Source organism: Rhipicephalus microplus, chromosome X, assembly GCF_043290135.1.
Source record: "Rhipicephalus microplus isolate Deutch F79 chromosome X, USDA_Rmic, whole genome shotgun sequence".
NCBI classification, from domain to species: Eukaryota; Metazoa; Arthropoda; class Arachnida; order Ixodida; family Ixodidae; genus Rhipicephalus; species Rhipicephalus microplus.
Genome location: NC_134710.1, coordinates 51,999,185 through 52,023,686, shown reverse-complemented (window position 1 = coordinate 52,023,686; position 24,502 = coordinate 51,999,185). Strand labels below are relative to the sequence as shown.

The 24,502-nt window shown below is 44.5% G+C and overlaps 1 protein-coding gene across 1 annotated transcript in view; it reads right to left on the bottom strand.

Moving 5' to 3' along the window:
• arm (armadillo) overlaps window positions 1-12,779 on the bottom strand; it is a 64,285-nt gene extending 51,506 nt beyond the window's left edge. Inside the window, exons 1-4 of the mRNA XM_037427146.2 lie at window positions 12,571-12,779; window positions 11,752-11,817; window positions 11,252-11,373; window positions 4,584-4,689 (exon numbers count right to left, since the gene is read on the bottom strand). Of these exons, the coding sequence (XP_037283043.1) occupies window positions 4,584-4,689; window positions 11,252-11,373; window positions 11,752-11,797 (274 nt within the window). The 5' untranslated portion in view covers window positions 11,798-11,817; window positions 12,571-12,779. The remainder of the gene's footprint in view (window positions 1-4,583; window positions 4,690-11,251; window positions 11,374-11,751; window positions 11,818-12,570) is intronic.
• Between the last annotated feature and the right edge of the window lie 11,723 nt (window positions 12,780-24,502).

Genomic DNA, 24,502 nt, shown 5'->3' with positions numbered 1-24,502 from the left:
GGTGCTGCAGAGTTGCGCCACGTTATGAAAAAGGTCCTGCCTTTTTCCCAGCTTCGGCTGTTCAGCGCGCTGACAAAACGCCTTCTAGAAGTTTCAGGAACCCAGCGGCTACGGCATATAAGCCAGCAGCAGAGGGAGCCGCATTACGAGATGAAGCGTGAAACGTGGATGAAGCAGGCCTTATCTTACAAGCAGGTAATGCAGTGAGTGGGCTTTTTCAACCAGTGGGTGAAGACATGTCCTGCAGTAGCAGCATGTGAGTGGCCAAAGTGTTTACGGTGAAGAGGTTAATGAGGTACGGTCAGTTGACGAGGGAAGAGTTTCCTAGAAAAGAAACCTCGGACGCAGCTAGACGACAACCAGCGCTGTTTCTTTGAAGAGAAGCATTCAAGCTTTGTTCCAAGAACTTTGGACTGAATATGTTTGACGAACATTTTAAACTAAGTGTCTTGGTTAGTTAATACATGAAATTGTATTATAGCGCGTGCTGTTGTTTGTCCCCGTTGTTTTGAATGTGTCAGAGTTCCTTGTGAGTTGTATCATATTGTATTTGATTATTGCCTTGTGCATATTTGTGTATTGTTTGTTCGCCATATCTAAGAATATATTTCGTTTAGTGAACCATCAACTCTGCCTCACTCTTTCGACCACAGCCGGCATTCGCTGGCGCACCAGAAGAACCAGCACTAAACTGTCCGCGCTTTCGTGATGCATTTTGGAGGGTTGACACGTCAGTCCTTGGAATCAGCCCTGTGATTGCCTCCCTTTTAACAGGACTAATGACAAATGCGTACTACCATGAGGCCCCACTTCAAAGTTACATGGACATACTACCCTCCACCATCAATACATCATTTTTAAGTTTACGAGCTTATTATACCAGCTTATATGCTCTGAGCATATTAAATTTTAAAACGAAACATATTATATAGAGTATCACTTCCATTCTACCGGAAATCAAATCCTGCTACTATTCAATGTTGCTTCCCCTCTCTTTGAAACAACAGAATGACGTTTACACATGCCAAGTTTTAATTTTAAAAAATATTGAACAGGTTAGTTGGGTCATGACAAATATGCACATTTTTCTTAGTATGTGATGAGCACTATTCAAATTTCTTTCAAAATTAATTGACTAAATCACTCTTTGCTTCAAATTCGCTCAAACCTAAAGTTTCCTATTTGCTAAAATCGACATGGCATAAGTGTGCAAGGTCGTTTTAATCAATTCATGATGTAGGTACAGTTGCCGACCGATTGTCCAGACCTCGCGGGGATCACAAACAGTCGGAAAAATCAGACAGTACAAAAAAAGATTGTCAAGCTGTGAAAATGAGGTTTCCTTGAATTAGAAAAGCCTTAAGAAAATCCCAAATGCCATGCTCCATGCTGTTCTTAAGGACGAGCAAATTTGGTTCTATTTTGGCTACGGTAACATAGTTGGCAAGCGTGTTGGCAATCACTGCCACCGACCGTTGTGGACAGCAAGGTTGGTGGCTCCATGAAAACAGAAAAACAAAACTTGATGCCATCACAAAATGATGCATGCAACACCTGTTTGCTGGGATTCAACAGCACGGTCTGGGCTTCTTTTAGCTGCACCACTACCGCACAGTACGCGAGCCTCTAGCATACGCTGCTGTTGCGGCCGTGATCTAACCAGTGTGTTCCAGGTTAGTAGCCGAGTACTGCGACCCCCCCCCCCCCCCCCCCCCGAGCGCTATTGAGCAATTGCGAACAGCAGCGAGCATGTGACGTGCACGATGGCTTCAACACACTTGGCACAACTGAGCACGTGCGCAAAGATGACCAGAAAATAACAATCTACCAGCGTATTAATGATGATGATAAGGCTGACTGAAAAAGAAAAGTTCTGCCATTTTGCTAGCCAAGGAAAATCAGACAGCCTTTTAAACTGGAAGATTGTACGCACTTCCAATCTAGGCCACACAACTAGCCCTTGCCAGCCAAATTGGACCAAGCCAACAAAAAATCCAACATGGCGGCCTTCAAAATCAAGTGGCATAGCTCAAAACAAATGGACAATCGAACTTTGGAACATACCGGATTAACCGGACTATAGGTCGAGAGGGAATATAGGTTGACCCTCCCAGTTCACGTTACCGAAAAAAAAAACCAGGAAAACAACCCAAAACTGCCCAACTACATTTATTTGCGAATTGGGCGCACCGCACCCCGATCGTCGGAGCTCCCCTCAACCACCATCGCAACTGCTCCTATTCGTCCGAAGAAGCACCACTGTCTTCTGAAGACGAGAGTGTCGCTGGCCGCCTCCCACAGTGTGTTGTCTTCCGTGCCATCTCGCGAGTTACTGATGCAACATTTCTTGAAAGACTTTTCCACCACGGAATCTGGCAAGGAACGCCAGGCGGAAAGCACCCAGCCACAAACAGTCGCAAGCGAAGGCCTCTGTAGGCGACCCGTCGGTGTCTTTGGGTTGTCGCCGGACATCCACTCTTGGTACTCCAGCTGCACTCGGTCCTTGAACGGCTTGTTTAGCACAACGTCGAGTGGCTAGAGGGTAGATATCATACCACCTGGTATCACGACGAGGTCCGTTTTCCTGTCGCTGAGTGCGCGTTTCACAGCGGCGACGCTGTGAACCGCGCGCTCGGCGACCACGAAACACATCCAACACCAGCATGCTGCGAAGACGCAGCAGTGCACCTGGCGGACGGTTCCACACTACTCTTATCCATTCAAGCATCATGGCCTCGTTCATGTATCTCTTTTTGTTGACGCGAACGACAACACCGGGCGGGAACACTTCCTCCGCCATTGTCTTGCGTTTGAAAATGATGAAGGGCGGAAGCTTTCTACCATCTGCCGTGCATGCCAGCGTGATGGTGAAGCTCGAGTGCTCGTTGCCAGTGGACAACAGCTTCACATATTTGGCGCCGTGCTGCGTGATCGTGGTTGACGAAGGCATGTCAAACCACACGGGGGTCTCATCGGCGTTGCCAATCTACCCCATCATGTAGTCGTTCTGCTCCCGAAGCCGGTTCACGAAGCGCTGGAAGTTTATAAGCTTGTCCTCGAACACCTCCGGCAACTTTGGACAGATAGATGTGCGCCACTGGAGAGAAAATCCTTTGCGTCGCATAAATCGATGCACCCAAGAGTTTGGTGCACGAAACTCTTCTCTCGTGAGCCAAGCTTCTCGAGCGAGTTCCATGGCTTTCTTGTGAATGGTATCCAGTCACTGGCAGCGAGCGGGCATTAACTTCCCGCACAAAGTCCGCTAGCTTATCCTCCTGCTGCGGATGAACAGCACTTCGTCCACGAAGCGACATTATTCGAGGATTGCACATCTGCAGCTTCCCTTTCTGCGCACTCCAAAAGCGCACGCTTTTTTTCCGATACACCAAAGCGGCGCTGAACAGCCATATTTCCGTTCGCTTCTGCGAACTCAAAAACATCTAGTTTAAATGTAGCAGAGTACTGCCTTCTCGTACCGCTACTCATATTCAATGAATGAAAAAAAAAAACCCACTAAAAATGCAGCGCAATGTCAAGCAGAGCGAAAACTCAGAACAGATCGGAAGCAAATCACAAACACACAAAAAAAAACTGCCTGCGATTGGATTTGGATGCAGATATGGCCACGTCTGGCTTCTCAAGCACATGCAAGCCACATGTTGCCAGACAGCGGCGCACTTTCGGCTAGACACTACTATATAAGATGAGGGGCGACTTGGTTATTTTATGAAAATATCTCGACTTATATTCCAGTTTATACTGTAAATTCGTCCCAAAATCAGTCACAAATATGCATTAGTGCAATTAGTGCTTCACAAGTGCAGCTTGGCAGTGCATTTGTGAAGTTCGAAATATCAAGTCCGAATTTTCGCAGTCTCAAACATTCGTGGGAGACTGTATTGGGGCTATTGCAACATTCGAAGAAACAACTCTTATGAAAAAGTTATGAATAAGCAGATGTTTTCATGTAAGCATAGAAAGTGAGCACAAGCAAGTAACTACAGCAGCACCTGCTGCCTAAATTCACAAAACACCAAGGCAGTGAAGCTATGGTGATTGGCAAACTCACTCATAAGTCTATTTACTTAGGCTCAGGTCAAGCTGCGAGTCTGGGTAAGAAATATTTCTGTGAGCGAGTCAAGTGATTTGGTCGTGTCAAATTTTGATGAGCCAACAGTTCGGGTGGGGAACAACCGAAAAATATATTTCTTGCGAGAGTGAGTCACATTTTTCTGCTGGCCTATGGTATGAGATGCTCTGTTTATGCAGCACAAGGCAAATTATGCCACAAGGACTATATGTGGTAGGAGCTGTTTGTACACATGCAGCAAACAACGTATTTCTTTTCCTGCAGTGTGGTGCCACTGCGCATAAGGTCAAAAAGAAAATTTATAAGATCATTAAGCTTCGCTACTAAGAATTAGATAAGATATGTGGGGCTTGACGTCCCAAAACCACCATATGATTATGAGAGGCGCCGTAGTGAAGGGCTCCGGAAATTTCGACCACCTGAGGTTCTTTAACGTGCACCCATAATTCCTACGAAACGAGCTATCGCATTGAAAACTGCAAACTCCACTTACCATCTACTTGGTCAGGTGTAAACCCTTGACCAAAGCCAGGCTGCTCCCAATCAAAAACCATCTGCTCATCACCCAAGTCTTCCTCCTTGCCACTTATGGAGGGTGCCTGCGCAAAGGTTGATACAAACATTTTCTTATATAAGACAACATAAATGGAAACCTGACAGGTTCATAAAACAAGCCCTGCTGCAGCCAAAAATGGGAAGGGAAATCACTTTAACTCTGCACAAGCAATACACCAATGAGCAAGAGAGTAAAGGACATCAGTACTTCCTTGCAACTCATTTTATTTCATAGAGACATTTGCATTTGGACAGCTAGAATTCGACACAGAAAAACTAAAAAAACGAGTCTGCCCACATCAATTTGCAGGTGGTACTCGAACGCAGTCAGCAGAAATAGGCCTCTTAAATATTTAATAGTGCAAGCAGAGCTCATTCAGGACATCAAGAGCCCATTTTGGATTGCCTAATTACGTCAGCCATCCGAGCAGTTAAAAATGTTTACCCTGGAATTCCCAGCTGGTGACCTCCTTCAGAGTATGTTACATGAAAGCTGTAGTGTGCATGAATAACAGTTATCATCACAACAATGAAAGCGCAGCATCTGAAATCATGGTCATATTCATGCCAGTTCTGGGCTTCTCTTACTTTTCCACAATGAAAATAAGAACTTTTGTAATAATTATCAAATTACTCAAAAGCATTAAGATGATACAACATGAATAGACCTGAATATAACCCCCCCCCCCATTACAATTCCTATTTTCAAAAATATACATACTCAGTGACTAGTTGTGTCCAGTTATAGTCCCAAGTGGATTCTAAAACCAATTGTGTAATTTACTTGCTTTAACCCAAAATTTAATACTTTATAACTACTGTAAATATAGTAACCTGACCCATATATTTTCACTGCTTCATCTGCAGCCCTTGTGTTGTTTGTCTTCACTAAAGATAAGATTTCAGAATTTTACTTGTTCGTCTTGCTTTTTTTTTTTGAAGATTTAAAATCACTGTAAACTCGCTAAATGCGTATGCTGAAGGGCAGAGCTACATTTTTATGATTCTGGTAAATCAACACCTAGCATACAAGAGAGTGGTCACAATAGTGTAATCCCTGAAGCCTCTGCTCTGGCCCAGACTGGTCTTGCCGAGTTCAGCCGGTTATCCCTTGCAGATGAAGGGATAAATAAGGCTCTGTCCATTTCTAGGTTATTGTAAACATACCGGCCATGCAGACACAGGACATTTTCTGTACACAATTGCGAGATATAGCGACTGCTTTGATTTCTGCTAGCATTGCTATAACATCCATGGCTTATTCCATAACACTTTTAGGACAATTATTGGCGATGGTATGGCTGGCTGTCCAACCAACACGGCACTAACCAGTTAACAATGAATTTCAATGATTAACTGCAACATACAATGAATGATCCAATTTGATGCATAAGCATCGCAGATACTTATAATATCATAAAATTTTACGAAGCAGTGACCTAAATTAAGTTCATACGAATTGATCGAGCTGCCTTTTCTTTACAATATATAAAAAGTGTTGCAGACTTAAAATTGTACTTTAAGTAGTGTCCCAAAGTTATACATGTGTCCCACGGACACGTTTGAAAGGCCATTGAGTTGATGGCCGTTGAAACGCTACAACTCTATCAAACTCGACAGAGTTGTCGCACAGCCACACGGCAGTTTTCAACGGCCGTTGAGTGATTCAGGTGTTTCCCACGAAAATTTCATGGCGCTGCAAGTTTTTTTTGTTTTTGTTTTCATGTCATTGTAAATGAAATCAGATATAAATCTATTTAAAAGCACACTTTTGCTTGTTGTTTGTGTTTAAACATGTCAATATATGTTTATAGCAATTTTAAATGCATAATTAGTTTTAATCATTGAGCAGCGAAACTGTGGCAACGCTATAACCGCTTTATTTGCTGTTGTGCAGTTGTGTTTACATGTTTACACATGTTGGAGTGCGCTGTGACAGCTGGCTGTTACAACTACGTGCATGTGTGCAGCAGTCATGAACCGCGAAACAGATGACAAGGTCGCTATGGTGTTCTATATGAGTACGTTTATACTGCTTGATGCTGGGATCAAAGCGGCAAAAGAATAAGCCAGCGCCATTGAGGAAGAGGTGTTGCTCGTGAAAAATTTGCCGATGACAATGGACGCGGTGACCGGCAAAGTGTGGACAGGGAAAGGTGGTCGTTCACTCGGCAGACGAGGTGGTTCAAGGAGACCATGCCACTGCTTGGCGAGAACTTAAACAAGAAAAAAAAAAGGAAGCGACCGAAATGGCGGCAGGGACACACCAGCGCTAGGGCAATGACAGGCCACCTCATGGTGGCACCCTAATGGCGATAACGAGCAGGGTTTTGGGCGAGTGTTGAGCTAGAGCAATTTGTACACTCCAAATGATAGGTAATATATTAAATAACTTATATGTCCATACACACTAGTTTCAATGCATACTTAATTATTTCCTTTTCTAATCATGAGTACGAGCACACTGGGAACGAGAGGGCGCGATTACGCTGTTTCCGCTTCTGCCGCTCAATGTCCGTTTCAGTGGAGTTGCGAGGTGCTTCGTTGACTCGATAGTCTTCAAAACCACCCTTGTGGCCCCACATGCATGCCCGTTGACTCAATAAACCTTCCGTTCAATGGCCTTCGAAACGCCCGTGTGACACAAGTATTACATATTATAGGACATTTCAGTCTATAATATTACCAACTTGTGTAAGACCTAAGCCCATTATTGACCCGACACAGGCAAAAGCCCAACTTGAGCCCAACCTTGCCCAATGCAAGTTTTTTTTACCCCACCTGAACCTTGCCATGGGCTGTACAGTGCCTAGGCTACTGAGCCAGCCAAGGCTCATACAAAACTCAGTAATGCTACCAAGGTCTTCCGATTTGGAGCAAAAACAGTTTTCACTTTAGAGCATTTTGGAGCAGCAAAATTTTTCTATTTTGGAGCACTTATCCAGAGGAGCGGAGCGCGTGCCAGTTCTTGGCCGCAGCTTTTCTTGGCCGCAGATTCAATCTCACGTTAGCTATAAGCTTCTGTTCATGCTCACATTATAGCACAAGCACATAGCGCCCAGTATGACCATATATCATTACGGTGTCTCTCTTTACATATTTCAGAAGAAAACAGCAGCTGTAGCAACATTCGCTGGAGCGGATGGCTGAGCGCTCTAGACAAGTCCTGTTCCATCTGTATGTGCAAGAGGTGTTCTGGGGGTCTCTAGCCATCCAAACAGTTTGGGTATCGAACATTGCACGTGCAACTTTTCTACGCGTGAAGAGAGTGCGCGGACTTCCGAAATAGCAACCTTGCCACTAGTGCTCCTTACAGATGAAATCAAGCCTTATTATTTAGTATAGCAATACAATTTGTTCGTAGTGCATTCATTACTAAGAGCTTACGTGATACTAACAAATTGTACCTTTGGACCCGATATCGCGTAAGTCAAAAGAACGCTGGCTAAAGAGACAATGATCACTCTAGTGGCTGAAGCTTTTGTGTAATCAGTTATCCCAAACACGAAGCAGAGGTTAATAGCACAGGAAGTTTACAAGCAGTATCATTATGCCTCAAGATATAGCGCATGCCAGCGACTGCACCCTTCAAGCGACGCAGCCTTTCCCCCCCCCCCCCCCCACCGAAGCAATGAATGTGATGTCCTTATGTTAACTTTCTTTTTTTTTTTTTTTCAGCTGTCAATTATTGGCCGCGAGATCGAGCAAAGTCGCCGCCTGGCGGCAACTGGCTGAAGTGTGGATTGTTCCGTGCGTCGTCTGCTAGCCACGGCGTGTTTCTATGTGCGCATACGTCATGCACATTCTCTAAGTGTGGTTTGTCCAGTCATGTAAGCGCGAGTGCAACTGTTTCTACGTATGCCTGAAACGATGTACAAAAGCATTTGGTCTTGCTCGGATGCTAACGTATTGTAATAAGATTGGGGAGTGCAACTTTCCAGAGCGCTGTTTTTTGTCGTCGTACCCTCCATTCAGCAGAATAATTTCAGAGTGGGTGCCGCTTTTTGTTTCAAGCACATCATCAAATATTAAGTTTATACGAATTGATCGAGCTGCCTTTTCTTTACAATATGTAATAAGTGTTGCAGACTTAAAATTGTACTTTAGGTAGTGTCCCAAAGTTATACATGTGTCCCACGGACACGTTTGAAAGGCCATTGAGTCGATGGCTGTTGAAACGCTACAACTCTATCAAACTCGACAAAGTTGTCGCACTGCCACATGGCAGTTTTCAACGGCCGTTGCATCTTCCCAACTACGAGGACTATTAAATGGTGTGTGATTGCAGCCCTTTGTAGTGACTGTCATAAAAAAAAAAAAGGCTCTAGGTCATGCACTTGCACGTTGTTGGTAGGTGTACAACTACGGCACTGTAGTTTACCGATCCTGCCAGGAGCCTTAGTTGTGTGAATCTGGCCGTAGTACCGCTACACAGAAATATTACTATCACATAAACTGTGACATATCGGCACTTAAACTGCACTTAAAACAGAGTCACCGTGCGCAACCATGTGTTTAGATTTAAGAGCGCTTTCAAGAGCCCAGACGTTGAAAATTAGTTCAGATGGCATGTCATATATATTATTGTATAATTTTACTGAAAATGTCATCTTTTTTTACATTGTCTTCAGCACTTGTGTGGCATATTTAGTGAGCGATGAATGGCAGTGGTCAATTTTTGTCTGAAAAAAAAAAAAACATGCTTGGCCATTAACCAGGCCTTTATTGTAGCACTGTCATGCACGTAATCCATCAATGAAAGCTTTCCGCTGAACTCTTATATAGATTTCTTTATATTCTTACTAGTGCAAGATCATGTGCGTACATTTGGTCAATGCAGAGTAGCGCAAAGCGCCTTAAGCCACTAAGCTTTCCTGACTAGACTTATCGACTGTGCCACATTTTATTGGGAACAGAATGAGAGAAAACAAAATTACATGCGCATAAGGTGCAAACGCTGGGGTTGAACGAATCGCACAGATATGTGGGCTTTCTACTATCTTTCTTTCTCTCTTTTTTGTCGTATGCAAATGACAAAGATGTAAATAAGTAGGTCAGTCATGCTACAGCAGTGCGTAACAGGCAGAACACAAGCTAAACATGTACAAAGAACAAAGCAAAGGCGTGATTTAGTGCGAAAGTGTGAAGAGGTTCTCCTAGGGCGAGCATCCCTATGAAAGGCAGAATGTGCTTTACTTACAGGTAATGTTAACATTGCATAGGCATCGTGCACCGATTCAGTAGAGAAGAGTGTAGATATTAACAGTAAACTGTCAATGCATTTTATCCGACAACTATCGGCTCAGACTGCACGCAACGAAGCGCCGCTGCGTGTATTAGTATACGCGCTGCGGACCACCTATCCACACTTTCACGGGACGGTGCTGCCATCTATAGCCCGATCTCGCCGCAAATTGACCCTGAAAGCGAGGGGCAGGCATGTAACATGGTGCAGCCGCTTTGCAGTGGGCCTTCCGACACAAGAGCCGTCAGCGATGGCCCCTGCTGAGCGGGTTTAACACAACAAAACGAAAGAGAATGAATTCAGGAATGGTATAGGATAGAACAACCACCTGAGCGTGCTTATTCTTGAGGATACTCGATTACAACATAAAGTACTCGCTCCCGGCACCGAAATGTACTCGTGATGCTTCCAAGTTCATGTCTCCAGCGGTAGAAATGATAGCACTGCCTCTAGACGGTAGTAAATGCTTGGTGTCAGCTATGTGTTCTGCCGCAGCATTTTGACGAGGGGGGTATGGCATCACAAGATGCAGACTGAGCTGAATAAAACAGGGGCTCGTCCACCGTACGTTTTTCCATTTTTTTTTTTTTCCTTGTCTGAAAAGAGCAGTGCTGTGTTTTCCAAGATTACTGAACTCTGTTTCTAAGACTACACACATTTTGGACGCAGCTAGTGAGCGTTGTGGTAATGATATGTCGTCGTAAAGAGAAATGTTCAGGCTTTGTCCTCGCCTAAAACATTCCCGAATTTGTTCTATTGTGTTAAGCCAGCACAGCAATCTTACTGCTGAGGGCTTTTTTCATTCAAAATCAAATCAAGACAACGCATATTACGTGCTAATTATCCTGTCATCCTCGTCCAAGTGTACTGCGGTGCACACACTGTGAAAAAATATTCATGAACGCATTCCCCACCACGGTATTTCGAGAAAGCAAACAAGGTATGCAGTCAAATTGTGCTTGTAACACCTTATTATTACAAATAAAGGCCGAGAGGTTGGCGTGGCAGAGTGTTTGGTGCAGATTATAAGCCCAGTTCCTGCACTCAAGATGATATCCGTGCGCTGATCAAAAACGCGGTAAGCAAGAGCCGCCGCAGCAGATGACGCGGTTCAATACTACACTTCTAAATCATTTGCGCAAGCACTTCGAGATTTCCCCAAAGTGTGAAACAGCTTGTACAACGGGTGGCCAGCCGGACTCTTGCACTGCTACTACTTGTGTGTGTAAGCTTTTCCCGCAAATGGTCAATTTGTAGTGAATACACGAATGCTCCTGCAAACGAACTCTGAAAAAGGCCAATATCTCGCTAATGTATGAGAATTCTGCAACATTCGCTACCAATATTGTCAACATCATCACCTGAGTTGTAACACCAGAGTGAATGCCAGAATCCGCAAGGTAATTTCCTTGTTGCCAGAGAATGGTCTGTTCCTTAGGGTTGACAGGTACATCACCAGGATTGGAGTAATTGCCATGGCTCACTGCAAAAGCACGTCATAAACAACAGAAAAACTTAGAATGGACTGGGCAATACACTCACGTGCTTCTACAAAGAGGCAGACTCTATCCAATAAAGAACTGATGGGCAAAATTTTAAAAATACACGGTTCATCACGAATTTAACTTCAGAAACACGACCTTCAGAAAGAGTTCCGCGCAACGATGTGCACGCGCTGCAACTCTCTTTTGGTTTACCTATAGCTCTTTTGATTAACTATAAATATCATTGTAGCAGTAAAAAATGTAGTCTATGATGTCACACTACACAAATGTTAAACTTGAATCGGCCATTGTCATAAGCACAAAGTTTTGAGCAGGTCGCCACATGAGCACAGAAGTTATGGCGTTACTAAACTTACTTGACCGCGCAGCAGTTTGTGCCCCCGACTGCATTTGGTAGCTCATTCCGGTCGTTCAGCTATCGCCTGTAACAAACAGTCAAGAACTCTAACTGAAACCACCGACAATGGTAAGCAACAAGGTTTCTAGAACCGAAGCACTGACGTAGCAGTTCTAACTGCACCGTATGCGTATACTTTCACATAACCACACAACACTGTTTTAGGAAAGCGGATGCACAAGTTAAAACCAGTCAGTCTTGCAGTTGTACAGTGCTTGTGTGTATCGCAATTCAAATTTGTAGCAGTGATGCGGAAGTAAGCTTTTTTCGAATACATCGTACGTTTCTCGGTGCACATAAAACTGCGACCAAACAAAAACGCAACCGAACTACGATAGCATCGCCTTTCAGTGGCAATCAGGTCCAAGCAAGCAAGAAGAATGAAACAAGAAAACGGAAACAAAAACGCTGCTCATATAACTGCCGGCAACTGTACAAGCTTGAGCAAACGTATTTATTTTAGGTAAATTAACGGCTTCGTACGCCCATACACATGTAATAACCAGTTCACAACGGCTAGCGGCTGTCAAATAACCCGTTGGTCGGGCCTGCTACAAATATTGCCTAAACAGTTAGATTACAGGGCATATAAACACGGCCATAGTAAAATACTCTAGCAAACACGGCGCCGGCAACAGCAAATTGCGCACGGATAAAGCAAATTTGCGTGCGGCGAATGTAAGCCTATCAAAGGTATTTGGCCACTGCATCGAAACGTGTACGATCCACGCGAACAAGAGCATGCGTGTAAAAGTTGAGACCGGTAGCTTCAACTTACCAGAGCTGAAGCAGCACTGCCTGAGGTTGCGCCTGAATGTTCGAAAAAAAATAAAGAGTCGATTATCGTTGGCGTTTCCGTTCAGCCGAAAATGGCGTCACGAAACCATCGCACACCAAAACTTGGTTCTGACTTGATCACGTGACCAAAAATATAAAATAGCGCCGTAGCGCTGCTAGCGCCAGCGCGGCCAGCGCGTTCTGGCAAAAAGGTGTGGAGAGGCCCAAGCGTGGGGCTGGTGTTGGTCTGCGAGCGAAGAGAGTCCCGCATGACGTTGTCCTCTTCTAGAATGAGAAGCTTCTGTTGAAAAAAAGAAACCAAAAACGCGAACAGTTGTATTACCGGCCCATTCATTGTCGTTCTCGCGGAAGCATTTCCGGTTAGTCATCATAGGCGTAGTGCAGCAAGCGGCTGTGGTGCCCGTTAAACGCCTCGAAGAGGCGCAGCGGGTGTAAGACGTGTATTTTCGCCCTTTTCAAATCGGTAACTCACTCAGTAATTCGCACCACATAACTGTTTCATGTATTACCGGTGGGTGGTTTTAAAGCGTTACAAAGGAGAATGTCGCTCGTATCGAGGCTAGGCATCGAGCTTCTGGAATTTGTTGCCATGTTTTGGATGTTTGAAATAAGGCAACGAAAGTCTCATTTGTGACGATGCGTAAATTTTGCATTAAGCAGAAAAAAAAAACGCGTACTTGGGAAGGTATGAGTAATCAATCTTATTAAAATACATTCACAAAACAAGTAACGGCATTGCAAACTGTTCTTATGAGAAATCATGTCACTGAAGTAAACGTTGCTACAGGTGGACTTGTCTTCATCAAGGCAGCAACTGTATTAAGGCATGCAAGGAAGTTATTCCATGTTACTAGCAATTCAGGTTCTCAAATGCAATTTTAGATCATGGCCTTACTGGCTAGCAGCACATGAAGCTAATCAGTTGCAATGTGCCATTTTAAAAACTGTCAGCCAATAAAAACATATATGACTTTATGGTGAATCAAGATCCACATGCTGCCTGCACACGCATTTATAGCATTGTAATTCATTAATTGATAAATACCTATGAACTTGAAGATTTCATATTACCCAATATCACAAACTTTTCATAGCCAGCCACTATTCTATTCAGAGTTCTTACTTTGACCAGTTTGAACAACGAGCAACAACGCAAACAACAGGACATGTCAGAAACAGACAGCAATTAGTTCATCTCTCTATCATGTCCCGTTGTTCACTGTGGTAACTGCTTTCTTTACAGTGCTCAAAGTCATTGTTGCTGTGTTAATCAGTTTCCTCGGTATAGATTATATTCTACCATCATTATTTCTTCTCTAAGTTATGGAGACTTCCTTTACCATCTTTTACAAGTCACCTCTGCAGTATTTTTTCTTGTTCGCATACTTGGTGAAACAGCTTTCAGAAGAAGGCCACAATTTGTCAATTGACAAGCACAAAGGAGAGGCGAGATGAGCAGCTATTGTTTGTCTTTCAGTGTACATAGGTTTGTTAATTTTGAGCCCTATCCTAAAACCTGTATTATACTCAAGCACCTAGAGGAGTAAAGAATGGCACTTGTAGTACAGAGTCAGCAGTACCAAACAAAACATAGATGTGGTTAAGATGTATTCACCTTCTGTGAGTGTGGGCATTTAGATCAGTAAATAAGACTCTCGGCTGTCGAATGTAAGGTAGCTGGTTCAAAACTCACCGCTGGTAATATTTTTTTCAATTGATTTCATTTTGTACATTTAATTACTTATGACAACTTGTCTTATGTGAGGGATGTACAATCAGGTTTTCTTGTTCGGACAGCGTAAAATGCCCATGCATTTAAAATGTTCATACCTATACAATTCGTGTATTCATTAAAAGAGTACTGACATGAATTTTGAAAATTTTTGGGTTGTTCTAAATAAAAATAGTGGCATATAGGTATCTGACACGAGTATTATGGCATCTGGGAATTTATCGAATACATTTATGTTACTGCTACTTGTTACTGCTACTTGTTACTGCTACTTGAAATTTTGGTTTCAATGTCAAGAAGGCAGCTTTTCAGTGACGTGTCATAGCAGTGCAACGTCACAGGGAAGTATAGTAACTGTGGACATAGTCATATAAAATCTGTTATCCGCTCGTAGTGCACATTAACAAAGGTGAGTAAATTGTCCTCCAGTGACCCCTGACAGTAATTTCCGCAATTTAGGTGCCATGCAGGATGCAGAGCTCACAAACTCCGGGAAACTGTGTTGACTCGTAGGAATAATATCCCAGTGGGCCTGTCTTGCAGATGCTCAGCAACGAAAACTTTAAAATGAAAGTAAAATATTTTATACGTATTGTCAGACTCCAGTGAGTGTAGAGCATTGACACCGCATACCAAGAAAACGAAAAATGTTCCTTTTGCGATGTCTAAAAAAAATTATGTAAGTATTCCTTTAAGATTGTCACAGACCTTAAATCAATTCTAATTTCTTTCCCCAACAGTTTTAGTAGTGAACCAGCATGAAAGCTGGTCCCCAGACCAAGCTCAAAAAGTTTGATTATGGCTAAAGTGGTTATGTTTCAATGTCGTATGGCATGCGAGAATGCTCATTTTAGGTGCAGATTGTACGAAAACACAAATGGTAAATTCCACATTCCCCCACTACAACATACCTATTAATAAGATCATGGTTTTGGAATTCAAAAAGCACTGGATTGAATTTTGTACTTTCTTTACTACATTTAAATATTGTCATGATTTCCTGACAACATTTCAACGCCGGGCCTCAAACACATTCACATCCAAACACAAATTGTGCTACTCGCGGGAGAAACAACTTTATTCACGACACGAGGTCATTGAAGTTAGCTTGCTGGTGTTTCGAAGGATGGTGGCCAGCAACTAGGTACTACTGTTCTGGCCCAGTTAATCACATCTGCCTAATTGCTGTAGTCAGTTGCCAACATGTGCGATGCCTCGAGAAAGAAAGGTGGCAGTATTGTTTTTGAAGATAAGTTCCCTCACGTTACCAAAGTATGTGATTTTGAGTAGCCTTCATGCACTTGCAATGTCAGCAGTTTAGTTGAATTTCTTCTGGGTAAAACAGAGGACGAGGGCTGGCACAAGGGTTCATTTCATTTGTCATATCCTAAATGGAATGACACTCAAACACTGGGCACATAAAGGTCACGAGTTAAACAACCAAAAGTACACTCAAGGTTCTGAATTGACTGGACTTTACCACTTGGTGCTGGCTTTCCTTTGGCCATTTTAGACTCTGATGAATGCTGTAAAGATTAAAGATATCAGGCTGATGCTGCTCAACAATATTCCAGAGATGGCTGCAACCAAGTTTATTACAATAAAACTCTACACTTATGCATTGCTTCAACAGCTCCAAAAGAAGATTCTATGTGGAGGTAATACTCTTTACATAGTTTCCCCTCATCAGCGCTTCATCAGTGCTCATTAGTAATCAAGTCAACTTCTTGCTTTGGTGAATAATGGCAGCACACATAAAAAACGTCTACGCAGGGCATAGTAAACATAAGCACTGAAACTAAGCGTTGAGTGGGTTTTCCCACTCAAAGATCAGCACCCTTTTTACATGCCATATTGTCATTTTTTGCACATTTAGGCAAGATGTCCAAAAAAGATGTTGAGGTAGATTGTATAAGCTTGTGCTTTGAATTAAGATTGCTAGAGAAAGCCTCGAAGTGGACATTACAAGCTTGTGTGATTGTATTCACTCTGATGACACCAGCAAAGGGGTCGGTTAACAACAGTTTTGGTTAGAAAGAAACTTTCCAGAAAAATCAACTTATATTTTAGTGAACTATCAAATGACTTAAGAGGAAAAGATGTAGTTGGGCAGGCCCAGCATTACAGAGGACAGAAAACCAGTGATTTCTCAGTGAGACAGAAGGGAGCCTAACTGATAGGAAGTGCACCAAAGGATGACAGAGAATTGGACATGGCGAACTTGGAAGCTTGCAGTCAAGGAACTGCATTGTGAAAGAGAGAGGACTGGGCATCTTTGGAAGGCCTTCGTCATGCAGTGGACATAAAAGAGGCAGGCTGATGATTAATTTTTGCTACTTCCCTTCTCAGCCGATCCCTAGAATATAATATCCCCTTCAGGCGTAAATTATGATGCACCGTCTATAAATGTGTCAAATTTACATGGCATAATTATAAGGCACTCAATATTATATTTTCAAAAAGAAAAATCAGCAAGGTGATGTTTTGTGTGAGTTTCAGTAATTAATTTTAATTTGTATGTAATAAAAATTTGGCAGATCCCAAGTATCTTGCGAATCAATTTTGTGCGAAGCAAGTGAACGGCTGTGTGGCAATTTTTTTGTTTAATGAAACATTATGAAGTGGCGCTAAACATGTCGTAGTGAAGAGAGAAAGAGATATGCAATGCCTGTATTTCATGCTGGCTGTCCTTATTCTGCTTTCGCCTTTTTTTTTCTTTCATATGCTAGCGAAGCGCACACCTCTGCCCACACCTCTGCTGTCATTTCGTCCACATTACAATCGGCTACCCTGCGTGCATGCAGTCCTGCCAAAGCTGGCACTTCTCTGGCAGTGGTCGTTTCTTCGAAGATATAAATATGCAGCGAACCTGAGCCATGAACCACCATAAGTAAAACTGATGCCTCTGGCAGGCGGCATTGGCTGCCTCGCACAGGCCGGTCACGACCACGGTGCATCTTGCTTTGAAATTTGGCCGGTGATGGCTCTTGTGAATGCCATTAACTATGTTGTGCCTCTAGGAGACCAGGCAAATTCTTGTCTAACGAAGTACGTCAGAGCATTCGGACAGGCTGCGATACATGGTTTTTATGGTATGACGCAGGAATCTCTGCGTCCCCGTCATCGCACTCTCCTGTTCCGCAGCCGCGAGGAAGCAAGATACTCTGTTCTATACGGCAGTGTCCTGACGGGTTAACACCACCTTGGCTGTGCACCACGCTGTAGACACCAGGGTTGTATGAAGGCATCACCTCATTGCTTCGTGCTGGTCACCATCTGGCCGATCAGTGTCAGATTACCCGTTGATGCACACAGCCTCGGGGTAATCCGCACGGTACTCAGCTGATAGAAGTCATAAAGAACTGCCTGTCATCCCCAGTAGAGCCGCACGCCGGGAGGCGGAAAGGGCTAATGCTGGCTTCACCTACTTGCGGTGCAATGGCCTAGGGGCGGTCGGCAGATTCCGCTAAAACGGTCACATAATCTGTAGCTGTGTCGTCGGCAGCTCTGGATTTATTGAGTGAAGCACCTGCATACTAGGCCAGTGACTGCCTTGACGTCCGTGGATGTGGCTCCAACATGGAAAAGTTTTTTTTGGTCACATTTTTTGCCCGATCTGGCTTGTGGTGTTACGGAGTGCCTTGTACCGCACCAGCTGGTGCATCCACGTGTGCATGTGATGGGGAGCCTAAGAGCAGCCTCCCTAAGTCACGTTGGTGGCAAATACGTTGAGTACCTGGTGATATAGTGCTGGCATTGCATACCGGTGCACACTAAGAGGGCTGTAGCAGTGTACAGCATCTGGAGTAAGTTCTCCCGGCAGAGAAGTCGACGATGTTCTTCGTCGAGGGGTCATGAGGCATAGCTGTAGCGTCTGGATGGTGCCCTTTTTGATGTGGGTTATCAAGGCAAGGCAGGGTGATGGAAACCCAAGCTACACTGGCCATGTGGTGAGTCTCGCAGTCCTGAGCTATGGCAGACGATGGGTAGGCAGAGAGGTAGTCGCAGGTACTCGAGAGGGGCGAAAAAGACTTGTGAACTTTACACATCATTCAGACCAGGACCGCTGCCTGACACCTTCGTATGCATGCCATGCTTTGGCGGCATTGCGAAGGTGGTCAATGGCCACCCACCATTTCTGCTCGTCTGTCCAGCCATGGTGATTTCCAAGCGAGTTAATGGCATTGATCCAGAGGAATACATTGTCTTGGAAACCTTGGATGTCTGGTAGTTGCCATGCAGCCACTGATCGTAACGTGGTTTGGCATGATCCAGAAGTTCTCCCACTGAAATCAGCCAGCTCCTTAGCTAGCCAGGATGTCATATGCATGACGTCCGTGAGATGGTTGTGCGAGAAACCTGATCCACAGGCGGAGCTCATAGAAGATACAGAGGCCCCGGCACTCACTGAAGCGGCACAGGACCAGCAGTTCAAAGATGCCCAGTTGTTGTGAGAGGCGCATGGGAGCACGGATGATCTGCGCTGCATCGTCGGGTGAGCCACCCAGGAAGCCTTTAGCAACGGCTGCAGAATATGTGGCCGTTGCAGCGCTCAGTGTAGCGGCAATATTCTCGATGGTGAAAGTGGAATACGCGGTAGTCCCGGAACTCACGGCGGACGGATGCATTGATGAGGACGTGTGGACGGCATCCCTTGTCGTAGACAGATAAGGGTGAAGTAGTCAGGAGCTGCTGAGGAGGCCTAGGCGCTGTCTCTGAATGGTGGTGGCCATGGCGGCAGATGAACAGGTGCAGAGCTGGCCTGGACGCCGACCTCAAGCTACGCTTACCGCGGCTGCACGTTGGTGGGTGCCATTGACAAGGAATCGAAGATGTAGGACTGTGTTTTCGAAGATGTAGGACTTTGTTTTCATCGACTGCAACATTATTATGAAGAGAGCAAGAGACAACACCTGTATTCCGGGCCAGCTGTTCTCATTCTGCCTTCGTGTCTTTTTTCTACATGCTAGCCGAGCGTGCGCCTGCGCCCGAGCGATCAATTCATCTACATTACAATGTGTACAAATGCACGCACAGAGATACGCTCAACAGCTGCACATGTTTTATATAACCAATTGTTTATAAGAAAACTAGGCGACACAAACCACCAAGGAAGAGTAGGTGAAAAGAAAGTGAATTTTTATGCTCTTTTCTTTTGCCTATTCTTCCCGGTGATTGGCGCTATCTAATTTTCATGTAACATGCACCAACTAGCCCAACAACAAGTTTTACTACAGTTTCCTACAGTTGCATAACAATGTCAGCACCAACATGGATATTAGTTACACCAGAAGCACTAAGCTGATATTGTCACAGGGACGTGGAAACAAAACAGGGCATTTACTCTCGGCACAGTAGGCAAGAACACCAGAGCATGCGCGCACCGAACGACTTCATTGTCCTCCTTCGAGAGGCTGGCCTCTATAGTTGCCAGCCTACCTTGCGTCAATTCCCCCTCTCAAGAGTGACTGTCTCAGTCGATTGACTAAGGTGCCAGAGATGGAGGAAGATGGTCATGTGAATAAAAAAGAAATGACAGCAAATCCACGAGGTGAATGATGGAGAGTGAGGTGAACCTGGGTCCGCACACCGCTGTCGCGCCACTTCGGCCTCCCGTTGTTGTACTGCAGGGTCCTCGCAACGCCGCCACGCCGCTTCACAGCGCGCTTCTGCCTCGCGTGCCTTCATGTCGTGGTCCCATCTTCGAGTGTGAGTCGCCACTACCCTGCGCGCACGCCGCTTATTAGCCATGTCCATCTTTCGTCGACGAGCCTCTGCATGCGTGCAGGCGCGCCAAGGAGCACTTTGAATGGATAGATTGATATGGCTGTACCCTTCAGATTAGGCGGCGGCTAACGCCACTAAGCCGTAATACTTAGTGAACCAAAAAATATATTTATTTTTTTCCTTTAAATATTGAGGTTGAGGACTCGTACTTTGCAGTGAAGGGTTTATTTTTGCTCATGGCTTCACTTTAGCCACCAATCAGATAACCTCCTTCTAGTTAATTTCACCCGCTTAAACTCTATTTTGCCCTCCCTTTCCCTAAACCCCAGTACTTCGAAGAACTCTGCGCCATCATCCTGAAGCCCTTCACAGAACAATATCAAGTGTTTGGCAGTTTCTTCCTCCTCTCCACACACACTGCATACCGTGTCTACCCCTTCATATTTGACCTGATGTGTCTTGATTCGCAATACTCCCTTCCTGGCCTCAAACAGTAGAGAACTACCCCGAGTATTATCATAGAACCTTTCATTGGCAATTTCCTGCTTAAAAGTTCGATAGATCTCTAGTGCGGACCTCTTAATCATGCCAATGCTCCACAAATCGGTCTCAGCTTCCTTCACCTTTTTCTTAACCGATAATTTTCTTTGGTTTGGCTACCTGCTGTTTTCTAAGTATTTACCAGTCAATTTTCTGGTTCACTTCCTTCATTTCGTATCGACATTCTTCATGTACAAGTAGCCGAATACCTTCCTAGCCCAACCCTCCTCCCCCATTTCTCTGAATCGCTTCTCAAATTTTATCTTGCTGCTAGCTTCCCTGCCCTGAAATGATGTCCATCCCATATCACCTTGTACTCCCTGATTTGGTGTATTCCCGCGAGCTCCTAAGGCAAGCCTACCTATTCCGCATTGCTTAATTTCTAATCTTGCTTGAACTTCTGATCTCATGCACAAGACCGCATTACCGAGTGTCAGACCCGGAATCATGACCCCTTTCCATATTCCTCTCACAACATCATACCTATTGTAATTCCACAGTGCCCTGTTTTTCATTACCGCTACATTCCTGTTACCTTTAGTCGACATGTACATTTCGTGTTCCCTTAGGTACTCAGCCCCATTGCTTATCCATACGCCCAGATATTTGTATTTATCTGTTATCTCTAGTGTGACCTCCTGTATTCTAAGCTCACTATCTTTGTTATCATTAAAAATTATGACTGCTGATTTTTCTATACTGAATCTAAAATCTAACTGATCTCCCTCATTACCACAGATGTCCATTAATCTCTGCAAATCTTCTTTGTTGTCGGCCATTAGCACTATCATCTGCGTACATCAATGCTGGTAGTGCCTGTTCAATGAGTTTTTCTTGTTTGATGAAAGAGAGGTTGAAGCCAAGTCCACTTCCCTCTAATTTGGCCTCTAATCCTTGTAGGTACATCATGAATAATAAGGGTGACAGGGGACACCCCTGCCTAAGCCCCCGTTTTACCTCTGCAGGCTTGGATGCCTGTTTTTCCCACTTTATAATTACCTTGTTATTTTTATAGATATCCTTTAAAAGATTAGTGATTACACCTTCCATGCCTAGTGTGTCCAGTATTCCCCAAAATTCCTCTTGAGCCACGCTATCGTACGCTCCCTTGATATCATAAAATGCTAGCCACAGGGGCCCGAGTTCCTTTTCTGCTATTTCGATGCACTGCGTCAGTGACAACAGATTGTCTTCCAACCTCCTGTGTTTCCAAAACCCATTCTGCAGTTCCCCCAGCACCCCCTCATCCTCTATCCATGCCTGCAGTTTTTCCTTTATAATCTGCATCACCAGCCTGTGAACCACTGATGTCACTGTTATAGGACAGTAGTTGTTTATGTCAGCTTTGTCCCCCTTTCCTTTATAGATCATGCTCATCCTGCTAAGTTTCCATCCGTCGGAGACTTCACCATCGATTATTGTTTTGCTCAGTGCCTCTCTCAAGGTCTGCTTAGACTTCGGACCCAATGTCTTTATCAGCATAATTGGAATGCCATCTGGGCCTGTTGATGTACTACTATAGGAACCCTCTTCACAGCCCTTTCCCACTCTCGTTGTGAAAATGGAGCCATTACGCCACTTGATTCATCCTTGTCTATTGTGGTGCATAAAGCTTCTTTGTTGAAATTTTTCTGTCACCCTTGTTCTTATATATTCAATAGCTTCGTCCTTTTCTAACCTAGCACCTTGAGCTGTAGCTATAAACCTCTGCTTTAGGCTCGTCTCATTACTTGGGGAGTTTAGATGGTTCCAAAATTCCACAGCTGCCTTTCTATTTTCTTTATGTACTTCTGTCAGCCACTGAGCTCCCCTTCTTCTAATTTTTTCATTGATCAGAAGGGATGCACTTTTTCTACAGCTAAGAAAGATTTCCCATTTTCTTAAGCATCATCTGTCGGTGCACCCCGCTGCTTAGCATGTCTGTGTTTCCTAGAGGCTTCCTGACGTTTTGCTATGGCTCCCTTAACTTCCTCATCCCACCAACGTTTGGGTTTGTCTTTTTTTCCGGGGTGACTTGTCACGTGCCTTAGCAAGCTCTAGCTCTAACAGTCTAATTATATTCGGGTATGTCCATACTGTTCTATTATCCTCAGTGATTATTTTCTCAATTTGTTTAGTGGCTATTTCAATTTGCCTTTCTGAATAAAAATTTTTCTGTAGTTGCTCATCTTGTCTCCTTCCCACTTTCACTGCTCTTCCAAAACTTAGCTTGATACGTTTGTGATCACTACCCAGACTTCTGGAGCCACATTCATCTATGTGGATTCCCCTGAGCCTATCATATATCCTATGTGAAATCAGTGCGTAATCTATTGTCGACTGAAGCCTTCCTACCTCCCATGTTATTTGCCCTTCACACTTCTTTGTACTGTTGCAAATGATCAAATCATGCCTTTCACACATATCCATGATCATTTTGCCTGTTGGGTAGGTATACCCATCTATATCTTCTATGTGCGCATTCATATCTCCTAGTATGATTATCTCGCACTCTCTTCCTAATTCCTCAATGTCCTTTGATGTGCACTCTACCATTGCCTGGTTTTCCTCTCTTGCCTTTGCTCCCGTCCACACACACACATAAGTAAACCAAACCAAGGAGCGTCATTTGCCCTGCCACTTTCCCTTTTAGGCATAAATGTTCCTTGCACTCCTTCTTGACCCTTTACCAGTCTGTGCTTTTATGAATGAATGCCCCAATACCCCCCCCCCCCCTTTCTGCTACTGTCTATTTTATTACATTATTGCCACGCCTAGTTCGGATTGTTAGGAGGTTGTTTCATGTCTCTAAGATGTGTTTCTACAAAACCGTATACCATCGGCTTCTTCTCTCTTAGCTGTTGTTCTATCTCTTCCCACTCCAGCCTGTTCTTGCCACCCTGCATGTTAATATACCCTATGTCTGAATTGGCTCGGCCCTCGTGGCTTTGTCTATTTCTGCCCCGGACTTTACCTATATTAGATACTGGTGCCACTTTGGAATCGTATCTGTCCATACCACCTGTCAAAGAGTCTCCCTGGTTGTTTTCCTCTTTACTAGCTATCCTGCACCCCGAAGGGCCCGTGTGCCCCCCAAGAAAGCTACTGCGTGGCCTGCAAGTCACCAACCCGCCTCATGACCTAGCCGCCCATCGAAGTGAATTCTGTTGTGTTGAAAACCACCCCACCTATGCACCTCTATGTTTATTTCCACCACCTTAAAGCCTTTCTCTCGACTCATTCGCCATATCTCTTGGTTTGCGTTGACAACCGCTCTTTGCAGGTTTTCGCCACGCACCGGTACCTCCGGTATCGTGCATATCACTACCTGTACCTGAGGAGAAGTGGCGCGCATATCATCAACCCCATTCACCAGTGTGGTCGCTAGTCCTGCCGTATCTTCATTTAAGACACCGTTTAAGCCGCCTGAAATTATCACGAGGTTTCGTCTATCAGCTGTAGTTTTGAGTTTTGCGCTCGCTTGCCTCATGACTGCTTCCAGCTTGCGTCCTGGGAACATCTCTACTGCAACCCTCTTGTCACCTCTTACCCTCTCTTTCATTGCTTCTGCGCATCGATTTAAATTCGAGTCCCCGGAGATTGTCACATGCTATGTCTTTTCAGCTGAAGCGTCATGCACCTAGGGGTTACTTGCACCTGTGACGCCAGCTGCTTTGTCCCCTCCCAGCCCCACCACTACTTCGCTGAAGCTGGGCCTTGCGACAATTGAACCAGCTGAACCTGTTTTTTCCAAACTTGCTTGCTCTTTCTTCTCCGCCGTTCTGGTTGCCGGTTCCCTACTGTTCTCTCCGTCGGCCCCTCCTGTGTTCATTTTGGCTAGTGCTTCCTCGACTGACTTCAACCTTTCTCCCATTATCCTCGTTTTCTCTTGCTGTGTCGCCAATGCAGTCTCCAGCTCAGTGATTCTCATCAG